The 13,894-nt window shown below is 43.1% G+C and overlaps 2 protein-coding genes and 1 long non-coding RNA gene across 29 annotated transcripts in view; 1 reads left to right on the top strand and 2 right to left on the bottom strand.

The window, feature by feature from the left end:
• The window catches only part of LOC123384118, an 83,851-nt gene extending 76,412 nt beyond the window's left edge, over nucleotides 1–7,439 (bottom strand). The window contains exons 1-2 of one of the 3 annotated variants that reach the window (XR_006594790.1): nucleotides 7,378–7,439; nucleotides 6,105–6,323 (exon numbers count right to left, since the gene is read on the bottom strand). This is a non-coding gene — a long non-coding RNA (uncharacterized LOC123384118). Of the gene's footprint in view, nucleotides 1–6,104; nucleotides 7,330–7,377 lie in introns of those variants that run through there. The other 2 variants (XR_006594788.1, XR_006594789.1) reach the window with 2 other exon arrangements.
• The window catches only part of LOC123384112 (extensin-like), a 239,517-nt gene that overhangs the window by 118,006 nt on the left and 107,617 nt on the right, over nucleotides 1–13,894 (top strand). The gene's annotated exons all lie outside the window — the stretch shown is intronic.
• LOC123384113 (transport and Golgi organization protein 1 homolog) overlaps nucleotides 10,501–13,894 on the bottom strand; it is a 47,795-nt gene continuing 44,401 nt past the window's right edge. For all 7 annotated transcript variants that reach the window (XM_045053170.1, XM_045053171.1, XM_045053172.1 and 4 more), the window contains 3 exons: nucleotides 12,239–12,377; nucleotides 11,166–11,268; nucleotides 10,501–10,671 (listed from right to left, as the gene is read on the bottom strand). In XM_045053170.1, coding sequence (XP_044909105.1) covers nucleotides 10,632–10,671; nucleotides 11,166–11,268; nucleotides 12,239–12,377 — 282 coding nt within the window. In that variant the 3' untranslated portion in view covers nucleotides 10,501–10,631. The remainder of the gene's footprint in view (nucleotides 10,672–11,165; nucleotides 11,269–12,238; nucleotides 12,378–13,894) is intronic.

Raw genomic sequence — 13,894 nt, 5'->3', positions numbered from 1 at the left:
ACCGGACTCTATTATGCTAAGCAAAATATGTCAGAGAAAGACACACATCATATGATTTCTCTCATCTGTAGAATTTAAGAAATAAAACTGATAAACATAGTGAAAGGAAAGCAGAAATAAGACACACACAAAGAGGGAGTCAAACGGTAAGAGACTCTTAAATATAGAGAACGAATGCAGGGTTCCTGGAGGGCTAGTGAATAGGGGAATGGGCTAAATGGGCGATGGGCATGAGGGGGGGCACTTGGGATGAGGACTGGGTATTTTTTGTACTTGATGGATCACTAAATTCTACTCCTGAAACTGTATTCCACTATAAGATAACTAACTTGGGCTTAAACTTAAAAATAAATAAATAAGTATTAAAAATAAATAAATAAATGTAATACCAGTCAAAAGAAAAGAATATTTAAATCAGACTCTTTGAGTGGAAATGAAAGACCAAAAGTCATACAGACAACAAAGGATCAGAGAAAACATCAAGGAACAATGGGAAAACAACTAATAAAATGGCACTAAATATTTATCTATCAATAATTACCCTGAATGTAAATGGATTAAATGCTCCAATCAAAAGACATTGGGTAGGGTGTCAGAATAGACAAGAGAAAAAAAAGCAAGCAAGCAAACAAACAAACAAACAAACAAACAACAAGACCTATCTAGATGCTGCCTACAAAGCCTTATTTGGACCTAAACTCACCTGCAGACTTAAAGGGAGGGAATGAAGAAATATTTCTCATGCCAATAATATCAAGAGAAAGACAGTAGCAATACTTCTATCAGGCAAAATAAACTCTAAAACCAAGACTGTATTTTTGTACCCTTTGGATAAATACCTAATAGTGAAATTGCACGCACCCAATATTTATACCAGCATTATCAACAATAGCCAAACTATGGAGAAAGCTCAAATGTCCATCAACCGATGAAGGTATAAAGGAGGTGTGGGGTAGGGCTGTGTGTGTGTATATATATGTATACACATACATATGTATATATGTATACACATACATATATATAATGCATACATACATAAAATGGAATATTACTCAGCCATCAAAAAGAATGAAATGTTGCCAATTGCAATGATGTGAATAGAGCCAGAATGTATTGTGCTAAGTGAAATATGTCAATCAGAGAAAGACAAATATATGATTTCACTCGTGTGGAATTTTATTTTAATTTTTTTAACGTTTATTTATTTTTGAGACAGAGAGAGACAAAGCATGAACGGGGGAGGGGCAGAGAGAGAGGGAGACACAGAATCGGAAGCAGGCTCCAGGCTCCGAGCCATCAACCCAGCGCCCGATGCGGGGCTCGAACTCACGGACCGCAAGATCGTGACCTGAGCTGAAGTTGGATGCTCAACCGACTGAGCCACCCAGGTGCCCCCTCACTCGTGTGGAATTTAAGAAACAAAACAGATGACAACATGGCAAGAGGGCAGTAAAAGAGAAGAGTGGTAACAAACCATATGAGTCTCTTAACGATAGAGCAAAAACTGAGGGTTGATGGAGGGAGATGGGTGGGGGATGGGTATTAAGGAGGGCACTTGTGATGAGCACTGGTCGTTGTATGTAACTGATGAATCACTGAATTCTACTCCCGAAACCAATCATGCATTGTACGTCAACTAAAGCTTAAATTTAAAAAAATAAAGCTGTAACAAGAGATGAAGATGGACACTATCTCATAATAAAGGGGACAACCAAACAAGAAGATCCAACGATTGTAAATTTTTATGCACCCAAGATACAATCACTGAATATACAAAACAATTAACAACAAATGTAAAGAAACTCATTTATAATAATTTAAGGATAGTAGAGGTCTTTAACACATCACTCACATCAACAGACAGAACCTCTGAGCAGAAAATCAACAAGGAAACAATGGCTTTGAATGACACACTGGACCACATGGGTTTAACATATATTCAGAACACTCCATACTAAAATGGCAGAATACACATTCTTTTCAAGTGCACATGGGACATTCTCCAGAATCGATCACATTCTAGGTCACAAATCAGGCCTCAACAGGTACCCAAAGACAGAGATCAGACCAAGCATCTTTTCTGACCACAAAACTAGGAAACTTGAAGTCATCCACAAAAAAAAAAAAAAAAAAAAAAAAAAAAAAAACACAGAAAAGAAAGAAAGAAAGAAAGAAAGAAAGAAAGAAAGAAAGAAAGAAAGAAAGAAATGAATAAAGGCCACAAATAAAGGGTGGTTAAACAACATGCTACTAAACGAATGGGTCACCCAGGAAATCAATGAGAAAATACACTGAAACAAATGAAAATGAAAATAAAGATGCACTGGTAAAAACCTTTGTAATGAGGCAAAAGCAGTCTAAGATGGAAGTATATATAGCAATACAAGCCTACCTGACAGAGCAAGAAAAATCTCAAACAATCGAAACTTAACACCCAAAGGAATGAGAAAAAGGACAATGCAAGCCTAAAGACGGCAGAAAGAAGGAAATAATAAACATTAAGGCAGACATAAGTGATAATAGAAACTAGAAAAACACTAGACCAAATCAGTGAAACCAGGGGCTGGTTCTTTAAAAACAGTAATCACCTTGAAAACCTCCTAGGCAGACTTTTCACAAAGAAGAAAGAAAGGACTCAAATAAATAAAATCACAAGTAAGACAGGAGATATAACAGTCCACAACACAGAAATACAGTTAGAAGATAATATTAGGGAACACCATAGGCAACAAATTGGACACTCTGAGAAATATGGATAAAATCCTCGAAACACATAAACTACCAAAACTGAAACAGGAAGATACATAAAATCTGAAACCAGAAAGAAACTGAATCAGTAATAAAAAAAACATCTCCCCCAACACAAGAAGAGTTCAGGGCCAGCTGGCTTCACTGATGAATTCTACCAAACATTTAAAGAAGAGGGGATATCTATTCTTCTCGAATTATTACAAAAAAATAAAAAAGGAAAACTTACCAATTCATGTCATCAAGCCATCATTACCCTGATGCCAAAACCAGATAAAGACTCCCCTAAAGCAGAAAACTACAGGGGCCTCTGGGTGACTCGGTCGGTTGACTGTCCAACTCTTAACTTCGGATTAGGTCATTATCGTGCAGTTCCTGGGTTCGAGTCCCACATTGGACCCTGCGCTGACAGTGTGGAGCATGCTCAGGATTCTCTCTCTCTCCCATCCCTCTGCCCTCCCTCACCTATAGGTACTCTAAGTAAATGAATAAACATTTAAAAATATATTTAGAATTTATTTTAAATAAAACTGCAGACCAATAGCCTGATGAGTATGTATGCAGAAATTCTCAGGAAAATACATTCAAACTAAAGTCAGCAATACATTAATAGAATCATTGACCATAATCAACTGGGATATACTCCTGGGCTGCAAGGGTGGTTCCACATTCACAGATCAATCAACATGATGCACCACAGTAATAGAAGAAAGGAGAAGAACAATATGATGCTTTCCACAGATGCGGGAAAAGCATTTGACAAAATGTCACATCCATTCATGACAAAAACCCTCAGCAAAGTAGATTGAGACTCAACTTACCTGCACATAGTAAAGCCCACCTGTGAAAAACCCACAGCTAATCTCATCCTCAATGGGGAAAAACTGAAAGCTTTTCCTCGAAGGTCAGGAACAAGGCAGGGATGACCCCTCACACCACTGTTACTCCACATAGTATTGGAAATTCTAGCCACAGCAATCAGGCAACAAAAATAAGAGGCACCAAGTCGGCAAGGAAGAAGTGGAACGCTCCGTATTTGTAACTGACATGATGCTCTCTATAAAAAACATGAAAGACCCCCATAAAAATTGCTGGAAGTGATACATGAGTTTCACAAGTCACAATATACAGAAATCAATGTACAGAAATCTATTGCGTTTCTATAGATGAATCATGGATTAACAGAAAGAGAAAGTAAGGAATCAATCCCATTGACAGGTGCACCAAGTACCACAACATACCAGGAATAAACCCAACCAAAGAGGTGAAAGACCTATACTCTAAAGGCTATGAAACACTGAGGAAAAAATGGAAGAGGACACAAAGAAATGAGAATACATTTCATGTTCATGGATGAGAAGAACAAATACTGTTAAAATGTCTACACTCCTCAAAACAATCTACACATGTAATGCAATCCCTATCACCCTAACAAAACATTTGTCACAGAACTAGAACAAGTAATCCCCAAATTTGTATGGAATGACAAAAGACTCCAGACAGCCAAAACAAACTTGAAGAAGAAAAGCAAAGCTGGAGACCTCACAATTCCAGACTTGAGGTTATATTAGAAACCTGTAGTGATGAGAACACTGTACTGGCAAAAAAAAAAAAAAAAAAAAAAAAAGGAAGGAAGGAAGGAAAAAAGAAAAACACACAGACACATAAATCAATAGAATGGAAACCCAGAGATAAACTCACATCTATATGGTCAATTAATTCTCAACAAAGCAGGAAAGAATATCCAATGAAAAAAAGAGAGTCTTGGGGCACAGGGGTGGCTCAGTCACGGAACCATCTAATTGTGGATTCAGCTCAGGTCATGATCTCAGCGTTTATCAGTTTGAAACCCGTGTCAGGCTCTGCACTGACAGTGTAGAGATTCCTACAGCGTGGGATTCTCTCTCTCCATTTCTCTCTGCCCCTCTTCTGCATGCTCTCTGTCTCTCAAAAATAAATAAACTCACTTAAAAAAAAGTCTCAAAATATGTTTTTAGAAAAATTAGACAGCATCTTGCAAAACAAAACAAAACAACAACAGACCACTTTCTTACAACATGCACAAATATAAATCCAACATGGATAAAGACCTACGTGTGAAACCCAAAACCATAAAAATCCCAGAGGACAACACAGGCAGTATCTTCTTTGACAATGGCTGTACACACGTCTTTGTTGATATATCTCCTGAGGTAAGGGAAACACAAGCAAAAAGAATGGGACTTCATAAAAATTAAAAGCTTCTGTCACCAAGGAAATAATCAACAAAACTAAAACACAACCTACAGCATGATGATATTTGCTAACGACATCTGATGAAGGGTTAGTGTCCAAAATATATAAAGTTATACACACCCAAAAAGTGAGAAATCCAACTGAAAATGGGCAGAGGACAGGAATAGATATTTTCCCAAAGAAGACATACAAATAGCCAAGAGACACATGAAAAGATGCTCAACAATACTGATATTCTGGGAAATACAATTCAAAAGTACAAGGAGATAACTCATCACATCTGTCAGAATGACTAAAATCAATGAATGACAAAACCACATGTGTTGCCAAGGGAACCATGTGGGGAAAGAGGAAACCTCTTGCACTGTTGGTAGGAATGCAAACTGGTGCAGCCACTCTGGAAAACATCATGGAGATTCCTCAAAAAATTGAAAACAGAACTACCTTACAATCCAGCAATTTCACTATGCGATATTTACACAGAGAATACAAAAATAATACTTCAAAGGGATATAGCAGCATTTTCTACAACAGCCAAATTAAGGAAACTGCCCAAGTTTCCATCAACTGACAAATAAATTGAGATGTAGTATATGGAATGGAATATTATTTAGTTGTAAAACATGAAATCTTGTCATTTGCCACAAGGTGAATGGAGCGAGAGAATGTTATGCTGGGTGAAATAAGCCTGTCAAAGACAAATACCATATGATTTCACTAACACATGGAAATGAAACAAAGCGAAGGGGGCGTGGTGGGGGGATGGAGGGAAGGAGACGGTGACAAACAAACAGACTCTTAACTAGGCAACAAACTGAGGGTTTCCACAGTGGGATGGCAGGGGGTGGGGGGGGGGGGATAGATGAAACAGGTGATGGGGATTAAGACGTGCACCTGGGATGAGCACCCAGTGACGAGTGGAAGTGTTGCTCTATATTTACACCTGAAACTAATATTACACTCTACCTTTACCAACTGGAATTTGAACTAAAAAATAACCTAAGGTTAATGACACCTACCTACCAGGTTTTCTGTAGTTTTCAACCACTTCACTAATTGGAGAAATAACCATGAAAATTTGTAAAAGCATGTAAGATGTGGGGGACAGTTTGTGCCCTTACCTCGGTCTTTGGTTCCAGCAGGACTCGGAAAGTGGGTCCCAGCTCATTCTTCTAGACGGTCCTGAGACGAATATTTCATGTCTTCACATCCTAACTGAATGCAGCTCCCGGTCTTCTGAATTTCTGTCAGGATTTCTCCCTGGAAACCAGCCTGAATCTGGAGCAAACCATCCACGGCATCCATGATGTGATGTCGTGAGACCCCTCGATCCACAGGTCCTTTAATAAAATACGTCTTGTTCAAATACTGTCCGGGAAAGTGAGGAATGAAACACGGGAACAGCCCACAAAATGCAAGGGCCTGTGCTGCTGACCGACTGGCCAGTGCCCAGGGAAGCCACCCAGGGCCCTCTCCTCAACACTCAGTGCAACAAGGCAGCTTCTCTCTGGCGACTCAGGAGACACCAAGTTACTGCAAGGCTCCCAAGGTCTCTCCTGGAGAGGGCAGCAGAACCAGCTGGAAACGCAGCTCTGGTCTCTGTCCTCAGGCAAGGGCAGAGGCCCTGAGTGCTCTGGGAGCAACAGAAGCCCTTCCTGCTCTGAGGTGCCCTGGGTCAGAAAAGCCGATGGGGCGCCCTCTGCCGGCAATTACCGTGCATAGAGAGGAGCCTGCCCCCAGGGTTTGTGGTGCTCGCACGCCGTCTGCTGGCCACCATGGGAATTCCTGCAATGTTGAAGGCCATGGCCCTCAGCTGAGGGACTGAAGGTGTTCTCGCAAATAAGCCTGTTCTCCACATTGGGAGGGGTCTTAGTGACAGGGCCTGGGACACTAAGAAATCTTTTCCTTCCCCTTTCTTGTGAGTGAAGAATTAAACCACATTTATTTATGTAATGACATCATTTGTAACGCTTGCAGCAAGTGTCACAGAAAAATAGCCCACCTATTTACACATGCTGAACAAGAGGTAATTGTGTTTACCTCCAAACTACTTAGGTTAGATAAAGAATTGACACGTTTGAGAGAGAGATACCAGCTTCCAGCTATGGAATGAATAAGTCCTAGGGCTACAAGGTACAGCCAATGAAATAGAGTCAATCCTGTAATAATAATGTTGCATGATTTCACATGATAGCTACACTTGTGGTTGAGTACAACATAATTTATAGATATATGAAATGACTACACTTTATGCCTAAAACTAATACAACAAATGTGTGAACAATATTTCAATAAATAATCGACATCCTTTACACTATGTTTAATTTCTCCTTCTTTGCCATTAAAAAATCATTTCTGGGGCGCCTGGGTGGCTTAGTCAGTTAAGCGTCTGACCTCGACTCAGTTCATGATCTTGCAGTCCATAAGTTTGAGCCCCACGTCACGCTCTGTCTGACAGCTCAGAGCCTGGAGCCTGCCTCAAATGTGGCGTCTCGCTCTCTCTCCCCTCTCCGTAGTTGGGGGTCTCTCAAAAAAAGAAAAAAAAAAATAAACATTAAAAAATTTTTAAAAATTCATTCCTAATTTAGACTCTGTCAAATTCCATTTATCCCACATTCTCTAACATCACCATCTTGATGTTGAGAGCTTATCTGAAAAGTCACTAATAACATCTTTGATGGACACTTGTGACAGGTCAGAATGCAACTTACAGGGAGCTACATGTCTGTTATGACTTTACCGTAAGCACCTTGGCTGATATTTTCAAATTATGAAAATGAGCTGGGTCCTAGCTCATTCTTCTAGAAGGTTCTGAGAGTCAACATTTGGCAGCTTCACTTCCCAACTGAATGCGGCTCCTGTTCCTCCGAATTTGGGTCAGGATTTCTCCCCCGAAACAAGCCTGACCTGGAACAAACCAACACCAGCCTCTCTAACGTGGCGTCACGGGACCCCATGAATCCACGGATCCTCCAGGGAAATACTGGCAGGGGAAATGAGGAACACACCACGGAACAGCCCAGAAAAAGCAAGGGACTGTGCCGCCAACCAACCACCCGCGCTTCCGGGGAAGCCGCCCAGGCCCTGCCTCCCCCCCCTCGGGACGCAGCCCCACCACCTAGGAGACGCCAAGGGGCTGCGAAGCCTCCAGGGTCTCCCCCAGGCCCGGGGGCGGAACCTGCTGGAAACGCAGCTCTGGCTCTTTGCCCACACTCAGAGGCACTGGGTCCTCTGAAGCAAAGAAGCCTTTCCAGCTCGGGGGCGCCCTGGATCAGAAAAGCCTAGTGGGCGCCTTCTCAGGCCAGCACTACCCACTCAGGGACCCGGCCCCACCCTGGGCGTGGTACGTGCGCGCCCTCTGCCGGCCGCCGTGGGAATTCCTGCAATGCTCAAGGCCATGGCTGCTCACAGCTAGAAGTACTGAGAGTGCAGGTGGTCCAGTGAAGCCTGTTCTCCTGATCCACAAGGGTCTTACCGAAGGGCTTGCTTGGGACACAAAGAAACCTTTTCCTTCTCCTTTTTACTGACTGCAGAATGAAACCGAATTTATTGACATAATGATATCACGTGTAATGCTTTAAGCAGCATTCGCAGAAATACAGACTGCAAATTGACACCTGCTGACCTACAGGTCATGGTGTTTAGTACCAAAATGCTTGGGTAAATAAAAAAGTTGACACCTCTGAGAAAGAGATACAGGCTTCCAGCTATGGAATGAATAAGCCATTGGGATCCAAGGTATAGCCCATAGAATAGCGTCAATCCTGTAAGAAAGCATTGCATGCTTTCCCAATATAGCTACCTTTCTATAGGTACCTGGAGAGCGTAATGTATACACACGGAATCACCATGATATATGCCTGAAACTAATACAACATGGTGAGTCTCCTATATTTCAATTAAAAATGACAATATTTTTAATTTCTCCTTCACCATTAAAAATTATTTCTAATTGAGAACATATGAAATTCCATTTATACCACATTCTCTAACGTCAACATCTTGATGTTGAGAGCTTGTTTTCCAAGTTGTCAATAATGTCTTTGAAGACACAAATGGGGCAAGGTCAGAATGTGCATCTAGAGGGAGCTACACATCTGGTATAAATTTCCTGCCTCTATATGGGTAATTTCAATGAAAAGTGCTTTAGGGACGAAGATGGATGAAATCATTTCCATCAGACTCATAGGTAGATAATTGTCCCTTCAAATAATAATTGCCATCTCTTCATATCAGAGGAAGGCTGGGTGAAGATATAGGTTTCTCTTTTGATCTAAGAGAAGGTTGTGGTGTTTTAAACTGCTCACCTACCATCCAGAATCCAGAGATTAGCAGCCCTCGGTCTTCTGCTCTGTGCAGCCCTGTCCAGGAAACGGCACCACATCTCCTGTGTCCCCCTCTCCCCTGTCATGTTTTAGCACAGGCCCTGATCACAGTGGATGAGAATCGTGTTTAGAGAAGCTGCTCATGCTGACCTTTACTGGAGCACGGCTGTTCCCAGCCACCACAGGGAAGCATGTGGACAGCCAGATTTTGAGCCCTTGGTGACCCAGCCATGACCCCAACGTGGATGGAAGGCTGGTTGCCTCCATAACTTGGGAGGAAGGAGGGCCTAGCAGGAGTCAGGGGCTCTGGGGCAGAATGCATGGGCTTTGAGGACCTGGAAAGAGTCACATACTTACACCCAACTCCTCCTTGGTGGTGCGGAAGGAATGGGTATCATGTCATTGACATCTGCCCTGCCCGGCCCTCAAAAAGGAAACAGTGGGGGGGGGGGGGGGGCAGGGCGACTTGGTGGCTCAGTCACTTAAGTGTCCAACTTTGGCTCAGGTCATGATCTCAGGATTTGTGAGTTTGAGCCCCGCGTCGGGCTCTGTGCTGACAGCTCAGAGCCTGGAGCCTGCTTTGGATTCTGTGTCTCCCTCTCTCTCTGCCCCTCTCTCAATTGTGCTCTCTCTCTCTCACTCAAAAATAAACATTGCATCAAAATAAAAGATAAAAACAGAAAACACTGAGAGGAATATGGGCCATTATAAGACTCACACCCACAACTGCTACCTTGAGTCTACCTCAGCTCCCACCTGGATTGGTGCTACCGTGAGGTAGCGGGTACGTGGGGAAATCCACAACGTGTGGATTCATGCAGGGTTTCCTCACTGTTCTACCCGAGACACTGCTGACCCCTCATCCATGTCTTGCAATCATGAATCAGCCATGTCCTGGGGGCTGATAGCTGCCCTGCTGATCACCATACACCACGGTGAGTAGGAAGTGCCACGTGCTTGCGAGGATCTATTGACGAGTGAACACAACTGTCACCAGATCTGGAGGAAGGTTGTGGTCACCACCCCAGAAGGAACCAGCAGGACATGTGCAGTCAATACAATTCAAACAGTCACTTATCTTCTGCCCCTATTACTGTAGATTCTACCTGTTTGTGAGCGTGTGTGAAGGGGTCACACTGTACATCAACACAGAATAACCATAGGTCCTCCTGGAAGCAGATAATGACAGAGATACAGAACTGTGATGGGTTTATTAGGGGAAACGAGGAAAAACAAAATAGAGGGGACAGGAATGGTCAGGGAAAGAATTCAGTCAAATATGCATATCAGACAACTTTTCTAAATATATCACATCACCACAGCCTATTGGTCATAGTTCAGGGTCCTCAAACTTCGCATTCTCCTGTAAGGCAACGAGATTTTGGGTTATTGCAATGGGATCTTGTGTTCTCCTCTATGTATTTTGTCTTCAACAATATATCTGTGGCCTTGGATGAACACTTAATTGTGTGGCTGCATCTGTGTGTCTACCTCTAAGGGATTAGGACTGTCTTCAAATCTTAGATATAGATCCCTGAATGTACACACTATCACAGTTATCTTTTCCTTTTTCGTAAAATAGGACCTGAATTTTAAAAGAAAAAACACAGGGGTCTTTGCCGTATTTTTTGAAACAGGCATTGCCAACCTCTCAGCCTCAGGCATTACACTCTTAGTTTCATGAAATTGAATGAACATCTGTTGAGGACCTTCTGTGTGGAGATACATTCATTTCCACCCTGAGAAGGGTGAGTGTCCACTCCTCCCATACATTTTACAAATTCCTTAAGTGCTTCTCACCTCTTCATCGTACTGACCTCAGAAACCAACATTGTCCCTGTTTCTCAGATTACAAACCTGAGGCTCTGAGGTGACCGCCGAGAGCTGGTGTTAGAGCTGACACAGCAGGAACACAGGCAAAACCTCAGGAGATTGCGAGGGAACTTTCGGAGACGCAAACCTGCAGGCAGGGTGGTGACAGCAGACGCAGGGGTGTGGTGACCAGAGTTCAGCAGGGGCGGCTCCTCCTCACCCCTGAGTTCCCCACCAAGAGTCTGACTCAGGCTGAAGGCCAAGGAAGCGGCACAGCTGATCTACAACCTGCCTTCACATTTAGTCTCACTGAGACACGCTAACTTAGGCAGACAAGCATTTCCTAAGTTTAATTTCCTAAATCTTCCAGAACATTCTTCAAACATGTCCAGACCCTTCAGAAGACCAAGGGAAACAACAAACTTTATTTAGATTATGAACTAGGTGCACTGTGGTAACGTTGACATTTCAGAGATGATGACTGCATTCTACATTGTGGTTGAACCCGTGCAGCAGTCCTTTGCAGACTTCACACTGTCCTCATGCTCCCTTCCCAGTGTGTGGGCCCTGCCAGAAATGGCCTCCAAGTCCATCCTACTGACCCCAACGCCCTCCCCTCTGCACCTCCTCAAACTCTGCTTACCGTGCTCAACTTCCCTTCTATTCCTGCGTGATTCAAGTTTCCCCCAGTTTTGCACTGGATCCTTCACTGGTACTTCCACTATGGTGACCACAAGGTCTGTGTCATATAATGCATGTGCCCCCTTTCAGACGGGACACCTGAGGCACCTACACTTAGGGGTGCATCTCATCCTTCACGGAGCTCAAAGCATTGTGTCTTTCAGACAGGCACCAGTACTCCTGATACATCTGCCTTTGTGTAAAACTCCTCTTTCTTGTAGACAAGAGAAACCTACAGCTGACCTCATTACAAGGAAATGACACAGCCCATTGTACACTATGTCCTGAGAAACTTGAGATATGTGACACTGTCCTCAGGCAGGTTTGCAGTTGAATTGCCAAGCCCTCACAAGCATCCCTACATCATTCCCACCAAGTCTTTCACCAAGAAGACGAATACGCTTTATCAGTCACTCATCCAGTTCAGGTCATCTTACCAAATTTAGTACGTGGAGGAGCTGGTGGAGGAGGCGGAGGTGGCCCATCGCCCATGACTGGTGGTGAAGGGTGGTCCATGGGGGACAGCCTGCAAGGCGATCCTGGGGAAGGACCAGGCCCTCTTGCATTCATAATGGCCTGCAGAACAGAAAAGAAAGCTATGTTCATAGGACAGAGCAAAGCACCAACACCAGCAAAAAGTGGCAACCCAAAGAAGCAGTGCTCATCTCCTGCCAGCTTCCCCACCACCAGGTTCCAAGAGGGCAGCATCAGCGCCAAAATCTCTACCCATACTTTGGGTTCCACTTATAGCTTTGGGGGTGGGGAACGGATGCTATGGGGACAAACCAGTGTTCCCACATGTGTGCAAATGTAGAACATCAAGCTCTTGTCCGAGAGGATTTATGGAATGAGGACCAAATTAATAAAATAGCATATTCCTGATAGGAAGGCATTTAAGTCCAGAATCGCCTTCCACCCCGCACATCCGCCTCCACCACAGAGGCTGCTTATTTGTACGTGAAGAACTACAGATTGAGAAGGAATGACAATCCCAGGCTCCACACATGGAATCATAGCCCTCGTGGCTCAAAGCTCTGCCTCTAAGCCCCCGCCTGTGCCCGATCTGCTTCTCTCCCGACAATGAGGTCTTCTCCTCTCTGCAAGTGCTATCCATGGGCACAGAGACATGTTGGGGGATGGGGATCCTGAGGTCATGCAGAGAACCTCGAAAAGCATGTTCTTAGAGAAACATGTTACCTATACATGTTAGGTAGGCTGAGCTAATTTATTTTCATTCAGTGGTACTTCTCAGTTAACTACAGTACAACTCGCAGGGTACTTTTGTTCTCTGAAAAAATAAGCTGAAATTCTAACTAACAGAATTAACACAAATACACTTTCGTTTTTGCTGTACATCTCCATGTTTCACCTGTAACAGTGACACAGGACACAAGAGAACGTGCTCATGTGAACACAAAGGACACAGTGGAGAATTACAATGCAGGTAATTACGGATTGTCTCTCTTCACCACCCATGTAGCAATGCGTGTTTTCTAGGACAAATATGTCACCTCTTGGAGTTCAGAATATGTATACCCAGGGCACAACTGAAGAGATTCCAGACAGCACATTTACAAAAAAAAAAAAGAAAAAAGAAAGAAAAAAAAAAGAAAAAAAGGCTGAATGTTGATGGGTATTAAATTTACTTTGTCTAAGACCACTCTAAATGACACATACAAAAATATAAGTTGGAGTGAAGGCAGTTTGCATTTTCAAAACATAAGGATAACTGCCGATTTTCTGAACACATTAATCCCCTAGAAAGAAACAGAACAGGAAGAAACAGCAAGAGCAATGATTCCACACTGAGGAGGTCCAGAAAAAATAAGTCATGCCAAAAGACTTCCAGGTGGAGTGTGGTCTCTTCCTCCCTGGGTTATTTCCAGGTATATACCAGAAAAGCCCTTGGGCGCTCAGCCCTAGGCACGATTGGTTCTAAACCTTCCACAAGGAGGTGACAGGCAGAAAGTAGAGAACCCCATAGACACTTGGGTTAAGGCTGTGCATTTGGAAAATGAGAAAAACAAGCAGACATATCCTACAACACACAAAACAGACACAAAGCCGGGAGAGAGCGCTGAACAGAAAAAGGA

The sequence above is a fragment of the Felis catus genome, chromosome A2, assembly GCF_018350175.1.
Source record: "Felis catus isolate Fca126 chromosome A2, F.catus_Fca126_mat1.0, whole genome shotgun sequence".
NCBI lineage: Eukaryota > Metazoa > Chordata > Mammalia > Carnivora > Felidae > Felis > Felis catus.
The sequence above is the reverse complement of the archived record's forward strand: the minus strand, read 5'-3'. Positions and strand labels throughout refer to the sequence as shown.